The sequence below is a fragment of the Antrostomus carolinensis genome, unplaced genomic scaffold, assembly GCF_000700745.2.
Source record: "Antrostomus carolinensis isolate BGI_N321 unplaced genomic scaffold, ASM70074v2 scaffold3779, whole genome shotgun sequence".
NCBI lineage: Eukaryota > Metazoa > Chordata > Aves > Caprimulgiformes > Caprimulgidae > Antrostomus > Antrostomus carolinensis.
The window spans coordinates 55,158-79,271 of record NW_010336268.1 but is presented as its reverse complement, the minus strand read 5'-3'; the positions used below and the strand labels follow the sequence as shown (position 1 = coordinate 79,271).

Here is a 24,114-nt window from a genome sequence, read left to right as displayed (position 1 = left end):
GGATATAAGGAGAAACCTTTTCCCCATGAAGATGGTTAGGCAGTGGAACAGGTTGTGCAGAAGAGCTATGCTGTCTCCACCCTTGGACACTTTCACACCAACCTAGATAAAGCCCTGAGCAGCCTGGTCTGTGTTTATAACTGACTGCTGTCAGACTAGAGACCTCCTGAGCTTCCTTCCAACCTCCATTATCCTGTGATCCTACTGTAATATATTCTCTTTATTGGAATGCAGAATAGAGGGTTTGTTTCCAAAAATCTTTTACTAATAAGGTATTTTGTCCCTCCTATCTTTCTGCAGCTGTTGGGGACCATATAGTTTGGAAGGAGTGGCATTTGTACGTGGAAGAATTGTGTGAAAACTTAAATGGTAGTTATGAGTCATGTCTAATTAATCAAGAATGTTGTATTAGGTATGTCCTTCTAAAAAGATTCAGGATTTAAATAACTTTAAATGAGGACATGAGCAATTAAGAATTTAAAATTGTGGATAATTCTAAAAAATATCAGCCCAATTAAAAACAGATCTAAATTTTTGTGCAACCAAAACACTTGCATAACTGACATCAGAATTTAGCCAGTTACTGACCAAAGGATTCTGGGGGATTTCCCAGCCTGTTAATTTTTGTACTTATTGCCATATGTCAAGAGTGAGTTAACCACAGGATGAATACAACTAGCTCATAAAAGTAAAGTATGTGATAATAAATTAATATATTGAATTTAATGAAATATGACTAATTTCAGTGTATCAGCCCTCAGTTTTTATTTTGAAATGAACTAAAAAGGAATATTTGAGAGCTGCATGTAGGAAGCAATACTTGGGTTGAAATGCCTTGTCTAGTCATGAGATTGGTGGTATTAAAAGATGAAATATAAAGAATGATTCACTATGTTTGCAGCATCAGCAATGAGAAAATCCTTCCGTCTCATGAACACAAGGGAAAATCTCTGCCTGGAACAGAGCGTAATTGACATTTTCAAACTGTAATATTTTAATGTCAATTGAGATGTTAGCAAGTATCTTTTCTACTAGAAATACTAGAATGGAGTCATAAGAGGAAGACCTTTGGGGGATTGTAAAATACAATTTCACATTTTTCTTATTAAGAGTTTCACAGATGTAGGATTGCTCTGCACATTTAGATTTCAGAACTTGGATGTACCCTGCTATAAGCTTTCCTTCTATGCAGTCACTTTTTCTTTGCTTTTTCTATAGCATATGGCAACTTATCCTCCTTAGAGGTTTTTTTTGTATTTGGAGTTTTTTGCTGTTTTATCTTGAGGGAACTCAATGCCAACACACCTTAGAAGTAGGAAATGGTTGGGTAATGGGATAGATGGTGGTCATACAGATACAGTACAGGGGAAGTAAGAGGTTTGGGAATGGATTTGGGACAGATTTGAAAAACCTATGTATTGTTAAAAATAAGAGTACTTACTAAAATTATTCAAACGACACCATTTTTTTTTTTAAAAAGAAGTGAGTATTGTAAAACTAAAAGTATAAATCTCAATATAAAATATTTTTAGATAATTGTATAGGAAAGGGAAAGACTTTAAAATTAAAATCTCTTGGTGATTATTTGGCACATCTGCAGTTTTAACACTGCAAAATTCGTCTTGCTTTCACTTTGCTAACTCTTTTTTGAAAGAGCAGTCTACAAATACTTAATATATATAAAATGAATCCTTAAATGTCCTTTATAGCTTCATAAGATCAACTGAGTGTGTATGTATTGTTAATATAATAACCTTGCAATATTGTTTCATTTTCTCTTTTTTCACTTTGTATATACTTGTGTTTGCGTACTAAAGCTGGTTATTCGGGTTTTCATGGGTTTTTTGCTCAGTTACTCTCTCAAATTCCACTATGGAGAAGCACTACAGGGGATAGAAATGAAAATACACTTTGATTTCTTAGATTCAGGCTCTTCATATAGTATTGGTGGTTCTCTGTTTTACATATGTAGTGGTTTCTATACTATATTGCAATGACTTTAAAAAATGTTGACTTTTCTCCCAAGTAAAAAGGAGGTATAAATGTACATGCTATAAACAGATAACTGAAACAAAATTATGCTTCTGATCACATTATAAAATATATGCTTCCTTGGGAGATGAAGGAAAAAATACATTCTCTTCTGTGTGCCTTCCATGCAATGAATTGCAGTCAGTGATCAAAAATTACCAGAGATACCAATGGTGATATTTAAGTTCCATGTATCAAAAGCTGTAAGTTTCAAAGTGGGTATAACAGGAATTTAATAATCAGAACTCAAAGCAATACCTTGACTTAATATATATTTTAAAATAGTTTTGTTGCTTTATTTTTTTCTTGCCACACTCAACTTGATATTTTTATCTTCCTGTGCAAAGCATCCATCTTGTGATGTTATTAATGCAGTGTAATTTAGATTACCAGTATAGTAGTGTCATGCAATTTGATTAACAGAAGGAGAAAAAAAAGGCTCAAGCTTGAACACCACTATCTCTGAATTTTCAGAAAGCATCAGAACAAAGCTGTCACCAGTAGAAGTGATCTTTCATATATTTATATAGCCTATTAATGAGTTATCTATAGGATAATTCAAAAGAGACTTCTCACCTCTCCTTGTGTTAAAAGAGCAGATGCACTGTTTTCAGGCACCTCGTGGAGCGATTAGATGTAGGCAGCCCACTGTAGTTACTGGCTAACTTCACCACGTGGCACAGACTGTTTTACACCCACCAATAATAATAAAAAAAAATTCTAATCCAGACTTAAGTACAGTTTGAAGTCTCTTTAAGAGCTGCACCCTCCAGAAGTGAAAAGGATTTCTGTCCTGCTTGCTATAGCAGTTAGGCAGCTTACATCTTGATCTGAGATGTCAAAATAACATTTGATAGAATAAATTTTGGCAGAGCTTTGTCTTGCCAGAGACAGAAAGTTGCTGGTATGAGACTCTGGATGCTGATAAAGTCTTGGTTTGACTGCTGAAGTTCCTACTCCTTCAAGTGAAAAAGGAACCAACTGACAATTTTAATGAAGTAACTGCATATCACCTGTTATTGTACTTTTCTTCTGAGCTATAGTGGAGATCCATGGATCAGAAACAACACAGACTTTGGCACTAAAACTTACTAACTAATGAAACAGCAAACAATGAACAGCCAGTGGTATCCATGGCAAATGAGTAGATGCTCTGCTGAGGATTGTGGCTGGGGAGATGAAAACTCTCATGGACTTTGAAAAATCACATGAGTAACAACAGCTGTTCTGGTCAGAATCTTCTCAATGCATCTGTTAGCCTTTATTTTGACAGCCATCAGACATAGGAGAGGGTCCAAGACACTCCTAACAGTCTGTCAGCTTCTCAGGCACAGCAGAGCAAAAAATCAGTTGTAGTTATAAAGATTGATACTGGGATGACAACTGAACTTCCTTCAGCCCAGTGACAAACTGTAACCCTATGTACTACACTACTGAAGTTCTTAGTAGTGACTAGAGCAGCAACAGTGTAGGAAATTAAATCGATTTCATTTCAGAGCTCTAGGGGGCAGTCAAATAAAATAATAATAATAATAAAGACAATATCTGTCCATTTGTACTTGCAGTACAAGTAATTGCATTCCCTGTGAAAAGGAAATCTGAGCAACAACAGGAAAAACAGAGAGAGAGAGGTGACATCTTGTTTAAATGAGGTGATACTGACCCTCAGATTATCGCTGCTACAGCTGAGATGCTGCGCGATTATGACTAGGCAGTCTGCCACCCAACCGGGCATTCTGTCTTTACCTTTGAATAAACTATTTCTTACAGCATGCTGATAGTCTACAAAAAATATTTTTTATATAACTTGGTTCTAGGGGCTCAGTTCCCTAGCAAGGAAATAATCCTTTTTTCTTGCTAGCTGCAGCTTGTGTTGCTTTTTTCGTTCTTCCTTCTCGGATAAACCATATGTGTAGGTATGGAACTAACTAAGTTTTTGATGGCAGATGAAGTACTTGTAACAAGTGATAGGGAATATATTAAGAAATACTATATACATAATGCAAAGCCCTCATTTCCCACTCCTGTTTTACTATGTTTTCAATATTTAGAAAAATAATTGCCATTTCTTATAATATAGCAGCAAACCAGTATTTTTTAATTGAGATAGCTTAAAACATAATTACCGATTTATAAACACTAGTTTGATCTTGTTAGGCAATTTGTAAGCATCTTAATTTAACTTTGTGAATATTGCAACTTATTCTGATCTTCCTTTGGAATTCAAGATCGAAATGAACAGAAGCAAGTGTTCAATATATTAGCATGCAGCTCATGGTGAAAAAATTAAAGTTGAGTTCATAAATCCTTCCTCAGTGGACTTTTTTCCTGGACATTTGTGATCAGTAGGTAATTTCATTAGTTTGAAGATTTCTAGTTCATATTAAAATAGTTTTATTCTTTTATCACAGATACGCTGAGCAGAGGCTTTTATTAGCAGTCTTCCTTTGTGGACACTAACTGACCTGACTGCAAATAACTAGTAGCGTGGGCAAAACAATAGTAACTTATTTAAAGAATTTTGCCATTTTTCACATTTAAAATTGGACAATATGAAAAATGGTCACATAGTTTCAGATATATTAGTTATTTGGTAGTAGTCACAAATTAATTTATTAAGTTGAATTAAATCTTTACTTTTAGTAGTGAACTTTCAATATTTCAATAGTTCTGAATGGAAATACCAGTCAGTTGATAAATATCCTATTTCTGATTTAGTAAGTATAACTCTTTGAATTGGTTATCTAGAGCTAACACTGACATTAGTCCAGGTAATTTGAATAAAACTTTTTTGACAGTTGTCTACACTTTGGAGTGATTAATGACCAAGTATCAAGATATCTTTAAGGTACCATGACAATGCTTAAATGGTATTCTGGCATCGTTCCATTAAAAAGGAGAGAAGTCATAAAAATTTACTTTATTCAGCATTATTTTTTTTTTTTTTCAAATACTGTATTCATACAGTACTTTTATTTTATTTTTTTTTAAAGTCCTGTAAGGATGTATAAATTCTTACCTTTTTTTTTTTTAAAAAAAGGTTCAACCTATAACTAAAATGTGCTGTAAAATCCTAACTTCTTTTGTAGGGTAGGTCATATAATTTATTTTCTAAAGAAGCAGAAGTAGGTATGTTATGTAAAATGAGCCATTATATGATGTTTCATAAATGTTTTAAATCCTGGCCTTATAGAATTGAATAAAAACCTTTTCGTTATCTTAACTGAGACAAGAAGTTCATCCCACATGCAAAATCTCTATGTAAATAATCTAATTTTAATCTTCTGTTCACAGAAGTCTCAGTCCCTGAGAAGGAATAAGGGCAGTAACAATATGAAGAGCATACACATTCATTCTTATTGATTTCTTCAAAACTTACAGCTGCTGTCCTGTCCACCTCACAGCGGCTACTCAGAATGAAACAAGCTTCGGCATCATCCATTCTAGGAGAGAGGAGACAAGACTGTTACCAACAAAATACTTCCGTGGACTTGTGTTTCACCGTTAATAGACTTGTATGCTTATAGAAACAGAATACAGGGAAAGTTTAGTCTCTGTTCTCATGCATTAGCTGAGTGTCAGCAGCAGTCACCTTGTGCACTAACTCACGGTGTACCAGCACTTCCTGACTAGGTTCTGGGAAACTTTCTTTCCCTGGTGCTGGTAGAAGCTGTGCCAAAGTAATAAAAACAGGGTGGCCTCAAACACACTTAATTTCCAAAATAAATGTATATCTGCCATGAGTATAAAAGGTGAATAAATAGCACCAGTCCACATAGTGTGTAAGGGTATGATATGTACAAGTTATTATTGAGAAGAGTGAATGAGAGGGGGCAGATAGTTTAATGTAGACTTGTTTTGCCTAGTGATAGCAGAAAGATGGGTAGATGTAGTAGAATAATGCATTAGGGATAAGTAGCAAACATTTCTGTGTATGTAAGCATTAAATGAATTAACTATTTTCAGTTCATGTTCTCTTTGAGAACTTTAATGCTTAATTGTTCTCTAGTGGGTACAACTGGTCATGTAATAAAGAGTGGTGGTGGAAGTGCAGAGAAAAACTGTCTGACTGAAGATTTCATCAAAGTTTGCTTTTCCTCCCTTGCCTCAGATCATGATAGCCTTCTCTAGTGAAACCTGCTTCACTTACTGGTACATGGAAGTAAAGAAATAGGGACTTGGTTAACCTCCTTGGGAAGACAGGACTCTCTGGGCAAACAGAAACAGGATGATCAGTCTGGGTTTCTTGGGAAGGGGAAAAGTGAGACAGAAGCTGGGGAAAATGAAGAGGCAATTCACTACTCATTACAGCAGCTCCATTCTGGAGTCTGGAATGGGACTTGAGATTTATAAATTTTTGGTTTCTCTGCTGCTAGAAAATGGAATTGGTGGTTGTTAGTAACAGTTTATGCCATTGGGACCCTAGGCTTAGACTGAGAGCCCATTCCTTTAGGTACTGTACAAACACAGAACAAAAAGACAGTCCTTGCCATATTAGCTGTAATTAACATGACAAAGGACAACAAAAGTATATGCAAACATGGGAAACAGGAAGAAATGGTGTGACAATACCTGAATATAAAAATTATCATGGTAGAAAGTGGTCTCTGGATATGAAAGGAAAGATCTGACTGAAAAGAGGATGCAGTGGAGAATACTGGGACTATTTTACAGACATTTCTGAGAAATTCATCCTAGATTGAAGGGACAGCATGAATGAAATCACAATGGGATTTGTATGTTAATCTGTTGTATGTGTGAAAGAGAACAGCACTATAGACTCATCAGAAGGTTAACTCAGTAAGAACTGGGAGTTGCAGGCTAAGTGAGAATAAGGGGTCACTCCTTGATGCAATAAAGAAGGGTAAGCCAGGGAAGGACTGCAATGAGGCAAAGTGATGCTCTACATAAATAAAATTTCCAGAGTGTGCTGAAACAAAGGTTCAGGGAGTTGAGATTATACATGTTAAGGACACAAATATAGTTTCAAGTGGGGCAAAAATGAGAGCTTGTGTGAGAAAACACTTGTAAGACACAGGCTTAGTCTATATAGGAAGCTCTACAATGATTCCAAGCTTATAATCCACAGTAGGATACTGGTTTTATTTTGGTAGCAAAAATTCACATCTATTTACAACTGTCTGCAACTAAACTAAAGTTGATGAATAGCTATCCATAATGTGATGTCACATAGCTTGGCAAACCTTTTGGTTTTTGACTACAGAAATAGTGATTAAATTTCTGTGTTTTGTGTGAGATCATTCAGAGAAAGTATAAAGAAAAGAGAAGGATAAAGTCAGGTCATTGTAGATTTCCCATAGGTACCTAGCAGCAGGAAAACAGGGAAACCTCAAAAGATTAAAGTACTTGAAATGAAAAAAATCATTGTAGCAAAGACAAATTAATATATCCAAAATGGTAATGTCAAATGCAGCTGATGTGGAGGAGTGAGGACAGGAGGCCGCTCCTGAGTGCTGATTAGGGAGAAATCATGGGAGTCGTATGAGTTGTTTCAGCTAAGCATGGGAGCAGAATTGGGAAGATAAGGTCTTTAACAAAGTTGTAGGAAAGAAAATTCAGTGAAATTAGGTGAGATTTTGGTGAGAGCTGATGAGGTAACCGGGATTGACAGTATATATAGATGATTTCATAAGGAAATGAAACCTCATGTCAACATATTCACCTTTTTCCCCCGATGTTTTTTGTAATTTCTCGAATCACTTCAGAGACAGATGACAAGGATAATAACCTGAGATTAGCACCTATGAATGTCATTAATTCAGACAACAGAAACACTAACAACACCTATGTTAAAAACATTTATTAGAACCCAGAGTACCCTTATGAGAAAAATGTTATTAATGTCCTAACAAGTGAAAAAGCTTTGTCAATTACTCCATTTTTATGTGCCAGAAAACTGAACCTGAGACCGAAAAAACCCAATAGTTCTACTGCTTGAGGATGGCAGAAATTAAAGGGACTTTATATATTGAAGAAAAATTTAGGAAAGGAAAAGTAAAAGGTAAAGAAAACAAGTGAACGTGAAGAGGATTAAGATTTGTGATGGTTCACTAAAGAAAGTGGAAGGAGAGAGAAAAAAATATTTGAGGTGATGACAGAACATGGGAGAAAGCTATGGGGGTAAAAAAAATCAAACGTGGTTGTGTTATTCACTTTCTAGTGCTAGTCTGCATGGAGAACGAGAGCTGTTTTAATCAGTTGCTGTGTTGCTTCAACTGCTGAAGTAGCTCTAAAGTCATGCTCATGAACAGTGTACCAGTGTGATACCTCATGACGGAATTCTTTCTCTTTTTTTGTTAAAGCTGGGCACAGGAACACTGTCCAGAAAACACCAAAGATTTGCAAAGTGAAGCTCTCAAAGGTAGGAAGCAAGAACAGATATATTTTTTGTAAAGTCAGATTGTGTACTAGGGCATATAAAGAAAAATACAGTCTTTAGTTAACTGGCTATTTACTACTTATGCAATCAGTCAATTTTTTGTATTCCTTTATTTTTTGGTGCGACCTTTATCATGTTATTTTGACATTGAATTTCATGTATACTGTATTTATTAGAAGAAGTTTTCCATGAGCCTTTTTATCTTCCCAGTACATTATCTTCTCATTAAAAAGAAATACAGCAAACGTCTTAGGTACTAGGTTATATTTCATATTAAATGTTCTATTAGATTCCCACTATGCTGCTTCCCTCAGGAGAGGCTGAAAATTATTCTATGACAGGTACATTCAATTACATGTTCTGTAGGAAAAAGCACAATTCCACAGTTGACTACCTCCAGGTTATTATAAGCGAAATTCAAGATTATCTTTAGGGAACATCCTAATTTTTCTTCTCCTAATATGTAGAACAAATGCCAGCTAAATCCTTACATGAGTTCCTTCTTGAAGTCAGCAAGAAGGCAAAAAAAGGTAGCTCCCTCTAAAAGAAAATTGCTAATCCTGAAAAAAAAAGCTTTATTGTATCTTCAAATTTTAAACAGGTATAGAAGTAGTTGGTTTTTGAGTGGCAGAAATCTGAGAAGATAACAGTGCTCACTAGACTTCTCACAGATTAGATTCTTGGAAATAACTCCCCTGGGGTAAAGAAGGCCTAATGACACAAGTACTCAGACAGGTATTGGCTTAATTTTAGATATCTGTATTAGTTGCTGAATAAGTTCTTATAAAGAGCAATGCAGGTAAGTTAAATCAGTTACTTGCTAAGAATCACCTTTCTCTTCAGAGCGTATAAAGAGATGATCCTCCTACATGAATTCCACTGTGAATTCCTTCACACCTTCAAATGATTGAACAATAGTGGGGGGGAGTTGAGGAACTGTGTTTGACTGATGTGTTTTGATTAATGTCATTGAGTATTAACTGTCAGAGAGGATTTTTTAGAAATGGTGGAAGTATGTGGTAAGAGGAGGCCCCGAAAGAAGAGTATACAGAGTATAGTAGAGTAGTTGCTCACACTACCAGGCTGAACATGGAAACCAAACAGAACTCTGCAATGGGTTCAAAGGGTGGTAATTATTTTTGTTTACTTTTCCCCCTTCAGTTGATCAGGAGAACTACCATTACATTTACTACCTTTGCTCAAGGAACAGAAACCAATTATAGTATCACTGGCAGTTTTGGAATTTTCTGTGCTGCTTTTTCAGAGGAAATCATAGGCACTCTGTTTCAATACTTTTAAAAACTGAGAGAAAAGACTGAGGAAAAACTGGGTCACATGAAAGAGCTTACGAATATTTATACCTTGAAAAATTTCAGATATTAAGAAAAATATATCAAAGAGCCTTGCTTTCTAAATACACATGCTTTCCTTTTAGCACAGTTTTTGTTGTTTGTCAAACTTATTTATCAAACAGTATGACTGAAACAAAAGTAAAAAACAATATTGGTCAATATTTGCCTACTTAGCTCTCAACAGGTCTTGATCTTTTAGTGCTGAGCCTTGCAGATAGATAACTCTTTGGGACCACATTGGGATTTGTAACACCCTTCGGACCTGAGCATCCATCTCAGTAGGACACAAAATAACGACATAATAGTCCTGTCAAAAACATAAGGGGGAATAGTCATGTCATTTTTTTATGTTACCATTTATTGTTGCTAGAGAATGAGTCAAAAGAGACTCAGAATGTCAAGAATGTCTCTGATAATTCTCAAATTTCATTGACAAAAGTTATTTGAATACATGTGTTTAAAATATTGAATTATTCAATAAAAATGGCTGGACAGTTGTCAACTGCTCACCAAAGACTCCAGGGTGGCAACTAAAGTCCATTTAGAAACATTTTTGTTTCCATATGAGCATGATTTTTTTTTTTAGAGACAATTTACATTTCTGTCATTTTAGCTGGAAAATGTAGGAAGTTTTCAAGAATCAAAATGGAATTGTCTTCCCCCAAAATTCTTCATCTACGTTAATGGGCAGATCCAAACTCTTTCCTGTGCTACAAACACTCCTAGTTAGGAAATGTAAAGTTGCTCTGAAGTATTTGTGTGTACATATGAAAAGGAGAGATAAATGGAATGTGAGAGACTGAGATCTTAGGACAGGCTTGTCATAAAGTTTTCATTAGCATACACAGACTTTTGCAGAAAGCTTAGTGCATTGGATCCAGTACATCATCTTTATCCTCCAGCTTCCCATTTCAACTATGAAGGGAGTGTATATAAGCTCTTCTAGGCTACATAAGTAGTATTCTTTGTCTCCAGTGTATCACAGAGCCTGACTCATTCTTCAGGCTAGTTAACTATATTTTGGATTTGTGTGTGCACCTACAAAGAACTGGATTTCTTTGTGCATTTGCTTATGCTTCTTACCAGCTAATTATTTTGGGGAATATTTTGGATTTGGGATTTGTCAAATTGCTGCTTAGCAATTTGATGATTGTATTTTTGTGGGTTTTTTTGCACTAGTTAATGAAGCATGGTGCCACAGGTAACTTGGTAAAAAGCATAGAGAAGATTTAGTAGAAGAAATGGTCTGTAGCAAAGCTAATAATAATGAATCCAAATTGTTATCTCATATAAGCTTTTATATGATCAAAACAAGTCATATGGCATCTTTTTGCATTAGCTAGGGAATATGTGTACACTAAGAAAATATCATATGTATAATCTTTAAAGGTCTTTGGCCTTTAAAGTGTATCTATTTATTTCTTAATTTCAACAATTTCAAAAGGATGTAATCTTCCTGACACTGGCAAAAAAAACAAAGCAAAATGTGAAAACCAAAAGATGCTTTGACTTGTGAGGAGTTTTGGATCCAGTCCCAAAATAACACGAAAAAACTATTGGAGTAGTTTTTTTGTTGTTGTTTTTGGTTTTGGGTTTTTTTTGGGGGGTGGGGGTGTGGGTAGAAAGTAGGGAATTTGCATAGAAATATCTGTTTCTAAAAGGACTGGCATAATTCAACAAGACAGCAATTCTATCTATTTATTCTATTTACCTCAATTTAAAATTAATGTCTCCATACTGTATCTCAGCTTATTGCATTTATAGATTCCATATTCAGTCAGTTATTCCCAAATTTAGTTTCACAAATTAGAGACCATTTCAGAAGGCTGTCTGCAAAAAATCAGTGTTTTGAGTTTCTTTTTATTTTTTTTTCCTTTTACTGTAAGTACCTGCAATCTGGGGTGAGCATAGAATTCATTTAAGAAATCCATAAGTAAGTCAATCTTCAGAGAGCTAACACATAGCACAACATGTTTTTCCGTCTGAGCTCTGTGTCGACTGTAGTTACCACCAGACTTTTGTCTCTCCATCCACAAATATGCCAGCTGTTCAAACTGCAAGAGATGCCAATTGTCAGTGAAAGAGACAGAGATGTGCAGTACAACTGTATCATGACTTAACAATGTTGCATCATTGATGTCATGCCTATATGAAAAGATGCCCTTAGCCCATACTGGTTTTTTTCTTTGTAAAAAATTTTCTAGTAAGTGGGTGAGATGAATAATAGGGTGATTGAAAAATATGGTAGTAGAGCCAGTCTCTACTGCACACAAATAACAGGGTAAATCCATTAAATATCTTGAGGTTACAGCAAATCTCAAGATTTTAGAAAAGAATAAAGGCTCTATCCTATTTCCTTTATGTATTTTATACCTCTGAGCTCTCTTTTTCCAGTGCCATGTGACACAAAAGTTTCCCTCAAATGAAAGGTTAAATTTTCACACACTTAAGTGTATACTGTGAGTATAGATTCTCAGATAGAAGCACCATTTTACTTAATTTGTACAATAACTCTTCTAATATATTTTATAAAGTTCTGAAGGTGACCTTCTGTATACTCATCTGTCTTATAAATGTAGATACAGCTTAAATACACAGCAGCTGTTAATACAGTCAATTTGTCTTTGTCAGCTGAACAATATATGCCAGCTAACAGTAAACACTGCTCTACTAGTCTAAATCCTTTAGCCTAAAGAGACTACTGTAACAATCAGTGCCATTGTAACAATCTGCAAGAAAACACAAACACCATTTCAAAGCTCCTTCTAAGTAACATGCATTTAATACTGAGCTCAATTAAACGATGTATTTGTGTGATAGCTGCTCTTTCTCATCCACATTCAACTGATGGAGAGACTGAATTGTTAATAATAACTGATTTAGTATCATAGCAGGACAAAAGCTTATGAGATGATGCCTCCCATATTCTATGTATGGAAAATTATATGAAGCCCCATTATCCCTACAAAGCTATAAATCAAAGTAGCTAATAATAGATAAATTTCTGTGAAAGGGCAGTAGATTTCATGTTATTTACTGGTAATGTAGAGCTCTTATGCCTGAAGTGTTATTAGAACTACCTGAAAGATGAAATTTCTATTTCCTAGGAAATTCCAAGTTTCTTAAAGCGTATTTTAGTTTTCAATAGAATATATATTTTACTAAATTTCCACTTAGTGGGAATATAATTGTGTTAGTGCATATGTCTGTCTATGCAGACATTAAATATTAAGTATAATTGAAATGTTCAAATAATTTCAAGAAAAATAATGCTGAAAGCTTGAGCTTCCAGCCTTCCAGGGTTTGTGCTGTTTGCTCACAGTGAGACTGTCAAACAGAGTCTGGATTCTCTGGCTGTGTGAGAAACTTTGGAGCTTCATGGTGTAGCAGGTCTACTATAAGCTTTGATAAGCATGCACAACGTCTCCCCACATCCCCTTTTTGTGGTAAAAGGTCTGGGTGATCATCAAGTGTGGAATAGTTAACATCTTGGCAAGGTTTCCTATGTAATCTCAGGGCTTCTGTCATCAAGCCTCACCTAATGAGCTGGGGAATGTTTGGTACAAATTTAATGAAACTGATTGACTCCTTGAAATACTTAAATTTTCATAAATCATCCTTTTCCTGTTGAAACTGTTAGAAGTCCTAAACTTAAGTAGGCACCAAAAATTCCTAACTGTGCTGTTGGCTCTGTGTGTGTATGTATCGACATACATGTACATGGCTGTGAACCCAATTTGCTTCAGTTGCAGATTTAATGAGGTTATTTTTCAAGTTAGCACTGAGCTGTAAGAGTGAGAGAGGAATTGAAGACAACTGAGATTAGAAACAGGGAGAGTCTGCAGAGGAAATGCTATACTCATAAAGAAAGTGCTGGCTACTGGTTTTTGTTTTGTTTTGTCTTTTTTTAATTGTTCCATTGATAACAAACCCCTATCTCAGGATGAAGGAAGGGATCTGTGGCACATGACACAAACAAAAAGCTTTCACCAGCACTTGAAAACTGTTATTAGTGCTCTGTTTTTCAGTATAAATCTAGACAATAGGAGAACAGAGAAAGGAATAAGAAAGAAAAAAACCCAAACATAACAGGAGGTAGAGAAGATTATTATTTTTTCTGACATTTGTATGCAATAATAATAGTAACAATAAATTATTTCAGTTATTATTCTTTTTGTTTTAAAAACAATTCTAAAGAGAAGAAAAATCCACATTTACCTGTATGGGCAACACCACAAGAGCAACACAGATCATAATGACAACAAGCAGCTTTGAAGGCCATATCTTGGGTGTAACATCCCCAAAGCCCACAGTGGAAAATGTCACTATGCAGAAATAAAGGGAGTCAAAGAGAGTCAACCTGTTTCCTGCTCGTTCCAGATGCTGAATTCCACAAATACTATGTAGAAAAGAATGAATAAAGACACGAAAAATAAAAACTGTACTTAGGGTCAGCTCAAGTTTGATGATTATATGTGCAGAGCACTATTTCTTTTCAGAATTCATAAATTGCTTAGCAGACATTTTTTCAAAGAAGAGTGAAAATTAATATCAAACCAGAAGTGTGTTATTAATATAACTTTCAAATGTAATTTGTAATAAAATAAATTCATTTTTTTGTTATTTCAATATGGTAGTCACAACTTTGTTGCTAGGTTTTGCTTAGTGGCTGTTGTGAGGGAGGGGTGGTATATAGAACATCATGGATTGATGCAATTCCTTTCCAAAACAGAACAAAACAGATGGTATATTGTTGCCACTATTTAGAATTTTTTTATACATATCTTTTAACTTTTTCAGGGAGAGTTTGCTGATATGGCCAAGAAAATGTACATACTGCTTTCTTTAAATCTATCACGCTTCTTGTTGGTCTCTCTCCCTTTCTGTGGCAAGAGTTACTAGCATGAATTAGCTATGAGAGTGTTGCACACTAGAAGGATAATGTTGGTACAAATGGGTACTGACTGTCTAGAATAAACTGAATGTGAGAATTGCAGGCTATCGAATTGTCTGATGAATAAGTGTCCAGGGTCAGTCCTCAGGCAGAAAGTGGAAGATGACAACTGGTATGAAGACTCTGCTTGCTAAAAGTACAGAATGAAAATGTAAGGCTTGGTTGTCTTTGATAGCAGAAGAAATGAAGTTAATTCCTTCCAGTCACATATTCCTGTGAACAAGTAAATGGTAGCCCAAGTTAATTGGTAATTATTTCTCTTGTAATTAGCATGATGTGCTTTTGGTTTTAAGAAGCAGCAGCAGAATCTCTTCACAGTTCTTACTGCTATTTCATATGTTGCAGATTTAAAAAATATTTCACTTTGAAAAAATATAGAATGATAAAGAGCTTCCCATGCTTCAAATATCATCTTCTCTAATACAGTAGAATTATTTAGATCAGTTCAGGCTTTTAAATAATATTTGACTATATGAAGACAATCAATGTGTGAACCACCCTGGTCAGTGTTTTTTCCACTTGGAGTTAGTGGAATGAAGTCTCCTCAGAGAATTAGAGAGAGGATTGATAAATAATATCATATTCCTTAGTAATTATTCTAGAACATACCGAAGATTATTTCTTCATATATGGTATCCAGATGGTAACAGTCACTCATTAATATGTGCCATGGTAAGATCTTTGCATCACCAGGGAGACCCTGTGTTTATAACAGCTTTAGCAGTTGTTCTTCTGTTCTCTGTTCTGTTCTCCAAAAATAATTTAGCTGTGGGCAGTGGCATTTCCAGAACATATGGATCAAATTCCCAGTTTCCTTTTCACAGTTCTAGCATTTGTAGTTTTCACACATCTCAAAATGTTCTAAAAAGGGTGAGGTTTTTTCCCCTGTTGTTTGCATAAGTTTCATACTTCAGTCAGAACTGATACTTTTATATTCCTATCCAATTTGTCCCACATTTTTCACTGGAGTTGTAATCTAGCTCTTCCATAATTTCACTAGGTACTCAGTTTTGGTTTTCTTTTTCTTTTTTTTTTTTTTTGGCTAAAAGGATAATTATATTTTTACCCCTGAAAATATTAACAGAAGGGCTGTAAGGAATTATTCTAATGAAGCTTTCTTTTGGTCTCAGAGAAGGAGGTTCTTCTGATAAATCCTTTTCTAGTGTTAATTTTAACTAATGGCATATACCACAGAGCACGATGTTGATGGATTTTTAATTCTTCATTGTTATTATTCCTGATCACCCTGGTGCATTTTCTTCTCTTTAGCTGTCTTTTGTGGGTACGTCTCTAAAACACATAACCTTGACTTCAGGAATTAAGGTCACAAAGGCCAGGAAAGCAGCAATTACAATGAGCGAGTGATGTGGCTTCCACACAACAGGACTATTACACCACACCACTAAATGTGTTAAATATCTGCAGATGGGTTTGTATTGAAGCATAATGCATGATCCTATCATTGGTAGAAATGTATTTTTTCTGATGCTGCTGCCTGTTAAATTAGTTGGGGTTTGTATATGCAAAAGGGTTGGTTTTACCCTTTGTATCTGATTGGATGGATTAAAATGTAAAAAATATTTGGTACTCCAGGGTTTTTTTACATTTTCAAGGGATGAGAATTGTTCCTTCACTTTTTGTTCTTTTTGTAAAATCTTAAAAAAAAAAAATTAATAGCTTGCTGGTAGGAAAACAAGTCTTGATGCAGGAGATACTTTCTTTACAATTACTATTCTTCGTGAGCTTTCCATAACCAGCCCACTCCATACTTTAGCTTAACTGAAATAAGTTAATGTATCATGAACCATTTCAGCCTTTTCTATGTAAATAGTAAAATTCCCACTGAATTTAGTGAGATCAAGATTTCATTTTATCAGCTGTATTCCCTTGTAGTCCTATATATTTCTATTCCTTGAAGCCATCAAAATAATTTTGTCCCTGATCCAAAATGTTGTGAATTCAAGCTGTTTCTCACTGAACTTAGTGGTCATGAGCCAGAGCTACCTACATTTCGTTAACAATATTAAAGTCAGTAGGACACAGGAGCTATTTCATCTTTGTAGAAGCAGAAATTCAGCTCTTCTAACAACTTACTTAACAAATTAATTTCTTTCCTCATAATTACTTATACTTCATTTTCAGTTCTGCCAAATTGTACTTGAAGCTCTATCTCTGAAAACACAGGAATGATATATCCAAAATTAGGTTACCAAGTCTTAATTTACTTGGTGTTTTGCTGCTCTGCCTTTTGTTTTTACTTGAGACAGACATCATTCAACTGCAGAAAAACCTGATTTTCAAGAGACAACTTTATGAGAATCTAATTACCAAGTGAAATATTACCTCTTTTATTCCTCCCACAGGAATATTACACTTTAATCTCACCATCAATGCCTCTAAAGAAACAGTATTCAGCATCTATAGCATGTTCCTGTCTATTTGGGCTACCTGATTACACTGCATAGAGAGTGCAGTGGAAGGTTAGTAGCTGTTGATGAAGCCAAGTCCACATGTATTAGTTATTCCATTCCCCACAACTTACTGACATCTTTTAATATAACCTAATTTTTTATATGAATAGTAGTATCAACTACGTTTTTTTAATTAAGTGTTAAGGATTATTTTTAAAAGAGGTACAAATACAGACAGCACATGTTCTTGTCCGCTTTCTCATATTTCCTGAGATAATGAAATATGCAGTAACTTGGACTTTCTTTTGGCTGTTTTGTTATTTTATATTGGTATTTTTATCTCCTTGTTCTTGTTTGCCTCCTCCTCCTCTTTCATCCCGTGAAGAAACAATAATTTATTTAGTCGTGCCTGGACAAACATAATGATTTCAAGCAAGAAAGGAATGTTCAGCAAAGGCAATGCTCACACCAACTTGTTCTTGTGGAGAAAATAAACCATTGTAATAATAAATACACCAAAGAAGCATAACTACAACATAGGGTCCAAGTCAGCACCTTCTATGCCAATTTTAGGTCTCCTGTAAATTCAGCCAGGCTGTCTTTTCATAGTGGATCTAAGTGAGCATTTACAACAAAACAAAATTGGTTTAATGGAGATATTAAATATTACTAAAAAACCCCACAGAAACCCAAACCATTGGTCTGCTAAATCAAAAGTAGTATCAGAAAATTTATTAAACTTTTGGAGAACAGAAGTGTGATTTTAAACACTCTTACTACCACTGCACTTGAAAAACAAAAGGTAAAGATAGTAACATGTAATCTATGAAGATTAGTCATGTTTAGTTTAAGTATAATTTGAAGTTTTGAGAGTTCAGTCTTTGTTTTACTGGAAATTTTCTTCCCAATTCCAGGAATCTTTGTTTGCTTGAGTATTTTATATGCCAAAACAAACTACGGTTTGTAAATAACCTGTCTCCACATGCAGTACAGAAATAAATACTATAGAGTAAAATAACCCCTGAGATTAAATCAGATTTTTGTCATGCTCCAGTAGCATGTCATAGAAATGGACATAACAAGAACCATTTGGATAGCAATTTGCAAGTAGTGTGCATTAACTATACTTATTTATAATCATTTATAATCTATTTTACATCAATTCGTATTTTCATTGTCAGTGTTGCCAAATATGTCTGATTTCTACATTTTTATTTTAGAGAAAATTATTGTTTACAGGTACAACCTCTAGAAGTATAAAACAATGCACCAGAGGCTGAAGCCAGAAGTTATACATGCTTAGCTGTCTTCAGGATTAGGTAGCAACTAACAGCATTGTTTTCTTTGGACTTTCACTTTGAGCTTCAACTTGTATAATTACTTCGTTGTGTTTTAAGTAGCTAGCTACAGGCACTAGCTAATGAAAATGTTGAAATCAGTGGGGATTAATTTTATCAGGTACAGGCTCAATTCTTGTGTACTACATAAGTTACTTCTGAAATAACTCAGAAAAAATACTAATTCTGCATATTACGTAAGTGTTCCCAGTAGTTTCTCACACCCAAAACTTTAAAGTTTCCACATAACTTCCCACAGAATTATGATGTTAGAATAAATTACAAATTAAATTATGATTATTTGATTGTTCTGTACTGGTAACTGTTTTATTTTAAAAATTTCTGATGCTACTGTCACACATTTTTTTTTTTTTTCCTTTTTGAGAAAAATTGGAAGGAACAGTCAGTCAGTGAAATTGTTAGCAGACCATCAACTGTAGCAAATATCTATGGGTAAAATTAAAATACAGCTAAATACTGAAGATGATGATATTTCAGGAAATACATAGCCAGGTATTTAAAGACATATTTTACCATTATAGTGGTTGTAACTACCTGCTTATGGAAATGAAGATTTGGAAGTGTTCACTCAAGGTTTAAAGAAACAATCTTTACACCAAAATAAAATGTGACTATAGAATAGTTCATACTTCAGTCTCACTCTGGGAGGCATGTAGTATCTCTTAGAAGTCCTACAAATACATAGAGGTTTTGCCTGAAATTGGCATAAGGTGCTCACTACTTGCCAAAAATGTTAATATTAAGCTGGTGCCACTCTTAAGTCCTTGAAATGAAAGTGATTTTAGGACTAATGTATCAGAATCACAGTAGTGAGGGGAAAGACTGATTACTTCAACACGCTTTGAACCAAGCTTTTCAGTCCTGTGAGACTTTAAATACAAGCTGAGGTAGGGGTGCAGAACTCTTTCTTTCACTACACAGCAATCCCGCTCTGTCAGAAATGAATTCTGAATTTCTCTTTGGTTGGAAAGGTCACCTTTTTCTGCATTCCAATTGTATCTTTATCCTAAATGATGGTGTTGACGATATCATTATTGCTTACCCATAGCGTCTAATGCAAGCATTTTCCTTCCTCAAAGATCAGTACATTATATGCAGCTAATGGTTGCAAAAGCTCAACTTATAAAAATAAACTTTCAGTAGTAAGCCATGTGACTTCCAGCAACCGCAGAACATCCTGTTAAGCAGAACAGGATATTATGAAATGACCAACTGTATATAAATATTTGTTGAAACTGAGTGAGAACCTTTCTACTTCCGCTGCTACATTTTGTGAAATGAGGAGTGGAGCTACAACAAAATAACTGGTCTCTAAAACTGCACAAGGAAATTCCCACTGCAGGCAGCAGTCAACTCAGTGTACTTCCATAAAAAGGTCTGTGCATACTTCAGTCTTTAAGTTCAAAGAACTATCTGTTATTTTTGTATGCTTTCAGTCTGCCCCACAGCTTTGATAGTAAACAAAGTAAGCCTTGGCATTCCAACTTCAGTCGTCAATAGAATTGCAGCCAAGAGCCTGCTGGAGCCTGAGGTTTAGAACTGCTTACACAAGGAGTCAGTAACTATTCAGGAAACAGAATCATGCAGTCAGTACTTCAACCACCAGACACTCTTCAGGTGAAAGGCATTACAGAATTAGGTAATATTACATATCTATCCTTTCTCAGGAAGAATAATTAAGTAATCTATTTATAATATTCAGAAATCATATGTGTTGTGCTGGAAAATTCAAATGCAAACTTCTAATTTAATACATCCAATATGTTATGCTTTGGAACATCATGCTTAATGTTTCTTGCAGTAGTTTTGAAACACTCTTAAGGGTGTAAGAGTTGTTACACAAACCACTCACACTCTCTCAATTAAATTGAACTAACAATTACAAGATTCATTATCTAAATATTTGTTCAATGTGTGTAAGACGCAACTTAACCCAGCATGTAGAATCAGGATAGGAATTGGAGAGAGAGGTATTGATTATGATCAAGTATACATATATTTTGTTTCCTAGTGACAGAACACAGTTCACAGTAATCCTCTTAGCATAAATAATAAAAAGTAATAAAAACCCCTTATAAACATGGAGAAAACCTAAAAAACACAAACTAGCTTTAGGACTGTGTCTGGATATCTGTCTGAACCTAAGGTTTTTTTGAGGTAAGTAGTGGGAAATTATATTTAATTTCCAAAGCCTGGTATTGTACCACTACCACCATAGAAGCTGTTTAATTATGTACTTGACAGATTTAAAATATGCTAAACTTGGATTTTAATCATCAAATTTGTTGAAAAAAAATCTTGAGTCATATAGGGTTGGCTAAGAGAAGCCAATAATAACAAAGAAATGGAAACTAAATCTTTTAAAACTCAAGGTATACCTACTATGGAAGCACTACTTTTTATCTTTTTTATTATTTGCTCCTTTTTAAATTAAAAGTAATCATTATTGGTTAGATTGCTACTGCAGATATGCAAGATCCAGCTTCATATTCATCCTCTGTGAATTCAAACCCAGATCCCGTTTCTTTCCTCTTTATGATAGTGATGGAGAGAGATGGTAAGAGGCAAGAAGATTCTCAGGTTGGATGGAGAGAGAAAATTTCTACAAGGACTGACACAGAAAAGATGGCCAACATCCGTACTAGATTAGGCAAAGGCTCTTCTAATTCAGTGTCCTACTGAGAGCAGTAACAGATTTTTAATGAAAGAATAAGAGTTTTTCCAGACCTCACTGAAATGTGTAGTATCTTTCAATGCCTGGAAAATCCCAGATAGCGGTATTCCTTTATGGCAGCTTTTTAGGTTTATGCAGCTCCTTGTGTACTTTATCTGTAGTGATAAAACACCTTAGCTTCAGTCTATTCAGATAGTTTGTCCACAACGTATCTAGTTTGCTTAAGTTTTTATTCCCATATAAGTTAGGCCATGGAATTAAATAAATGTTTGGGAAAAGAGTTGATTCAATACAATTTTACAAATACTAAAGACAGGATTGGTCTTAGATTATTTACAACCTTACAACTGTTACAGCATTACAATATATTCTATAAGCTACTGATAAAATGATTTTGTTCATTTTATACCTAACTCAAGTCATAGCATATTTTAATGACAAATGGATTTAATTTTAGTGTTAAGTATTCATTTTGATTTATCTTAGACTTGAAACCTGACAACTTCTCTTTTCCTAGTTCCTTCCTTTTAGGACAGGCTTTTTGTGGCATAGGATTTTGGAATTTTCCTCCTAGTTTTCCTTCAGTTCTGGCAGTCAAATTTATCTCCCTATCAGATTTTGCCTTTTCATTTGATTCTCAAGGATATTCATTATGGATCTTCCTTGAACTTCCATCCATTTTTACATCTCCTTAACAGCCTCTCATTTGCTTGCATTTTGAACATAACTCTTTTTTCCTCTCTTGTTGCTGATATTAAAACTAATATTATTCAGCAAAAGACAAATGACCTTCCTCCAGTTGTAAATTTTTTTTATTAATAACACTGTAAACAAAAAATAATTTCTAAGAAATTTACAGATGAGTAATATTTGTGAAGAATGATCTTTTTTACACTGCTTATCCTGCTGTGAAACTCAGACCAATAGTAAATACCAAGAGTAAATACAGTGATTCACAGACGGATACCACCTGTCTTACCCACCTTAACCATAGGCATGAAGGGTGCAGCCCTCTGTAAAGCTCACAGATGAAATTTTCCTTTACAGCTTCAATTTCTATAAAACATGTATGCTATCTCAGAGGTGAATTTTACTTGTAGACAGGGAAGAAACTGGTTTCTGTTTGTCTTATTTATATCTCACAATCTTTTAATATGCAATTGCAGCCAACCCTCACTGTCTGCATCAATCTCATATTTTTCCCAGAAATCTTATTTCACATTTGTTTTAATCACTAATTATCTAGTAGAACTGCACAGTATAATGATGACGACTATCTTCATCATTAGAAAACATGGAGAACTAAGACTGATATAAGAAAGCTGACTTTTCCTGAGCCAGAACGTAGTCTCTGAGGCTCCCTTGCAGCAGGGTCTACCTCACAAATTCTACCCTTCTCATTCCAGGCCCTGCAAGTCTAGCTTGTAGAGTGATTATTCCATATAGCAATATTTGTGTATGGGATGTATAACCGAAGCAAGAAAAACTAGTCATGGAATATCATTTACTAGAAACAGCTTTCTTGTTTACTGAGCTTATGTATTCTTTTATTAGGCACCCAGACAGGAGTAAAGCACTTCTTGAGAAAAAGTATACAACATGCATTTGGAAGACTAAAGGGTGAATAAATACAAGACCCAGATATGTAGGCTAGAAACTAATGAGAAATACCTGTTTCTCATGGCAGCTGCTTGCTGTGCTTTACATAATCTTTCCGAGAACAAAGGAGAGAGGTTTGCAGATACGGAGAGAAGACAGATAGAACATGATGAACTTACTTGAACATTTTGAGAAGCCCAAATGAAGACTGTGAAATGCTACAATTATTCAGGAACACAGAAACAGAGATCTGTTGTGTTTCTTCTATTGCACAATGTTTACGCTTACAACCAGTTCATTCTGCAGAGGAGTATGTATACAACAGTGAACACAAGGATGTAATCTGATCTATTTTGGATTTTATTATTGCGCTATTATTTACTTTTTGAGTAGATATGCATATTTGTGTGAACTAAAAATGTTATTTTACATAATTGTTCAAGATACTGAACAATGAACATAAGCACATTCTGTAGAATTTTAATAATTGAAAGTATCGGTGACAATAACAGCACTGCATATTATTTAAATTATAAAATTGTGCTGTTTTAAAATGCTGTAACACCCTTATGTTTACAGAATGAAGTAATCAGGTTTGTTCTCAAAGTCACAAGTTAGGTGGACGTATGTGTCTTTCACATCTCTGGATGCTGGCTAAAACACACCTTCATGGGTCAGGAGTTTAGGTAACGGGAAACTTTCTATTGTTCTCCCTTCTGGAAAACTTAAATTTTGAAAGTTTGTGTTTAAGGTAAATGGCTGTAGTCAGATCACATTGGGACAGTAGTGTATACTTCTCACATTTAATGCTGTGCTGTGAAATCACTGGCTCATCGATGGTCTTTTCTCTGTTATCATTATGAGTGTTTCCTTCAACATCTTTGTTGTGATGTGCACAAATATGGCATCATTTAAAGTTCTTTCATATGCATAGGTATTGTCAGTGTTGGTACTTTTGTCAGTGAGGTCACCTGTATAGAAAAGAATATAGGCCACTAGTTACTGTCAAAGCTGTAGCCTCCTTGCCAACATCAGGAAGTTTTCTTCATTTTTTTGATTCCTCTTAGCTCTTAACAGCTTGTTGCAGTCTTGGGGTTTGCAACTGTCATCATCCTCCTCCTTATTTTTGTGGAGAACTCTTGCGATTGTGAAGTATAGTGGCAAGGGATGGGTAGATTATTAAATGAGAGGATGACTGCAATCTAAGCAACAGTGGAGAAAAATCTGACCAATAATTACAAGATACCTCTGCATATTGCCAGTGGGGTTTGCAGGATCTGGGTGACAAAAGTAAATCCTGTGCGTGTGCACTTCTATTATTTTGTCCTCAATTTA

General features: G+C 34.9%; 1 protein-coding gene across 1 annotated transcript in view; it reads right to left on the bottom strand.

The window, feature by feature from the left end:
* LOC104530238 (potassium channel subfamily T member 2) overlaps positions 1 to 24,114 on the bottom strand; it is a 102,566-nt gene that overhangs the window by 48,491 nt on the left and 29,961 nt on the right. Inside the window, exons 9-12 of the mRNA XM_029086679.1 lie at positions 14,002 to 14,182; positions 11,673 to 11,837; positions 9,954 to 10,090; positions 5,411 to 5,474 (exon numbers count right to left, since the gene is read on the bottom strand). Of these exons, the coding sequence (XP_028942512.1) occupies positions 5,411 to 5,474; positions 9,954 to 10,090; positions 11,673 to 11,837; positions 14,002 to 14,182 (547 nt within the window). The remainder of the gene's footprint in view (positions 1 to 5,410; positions 5,475 to 9,953; positions 10,091 to 11,672; positions 11,838 to 14,001; positions 14,183 to 24,114) is intronic.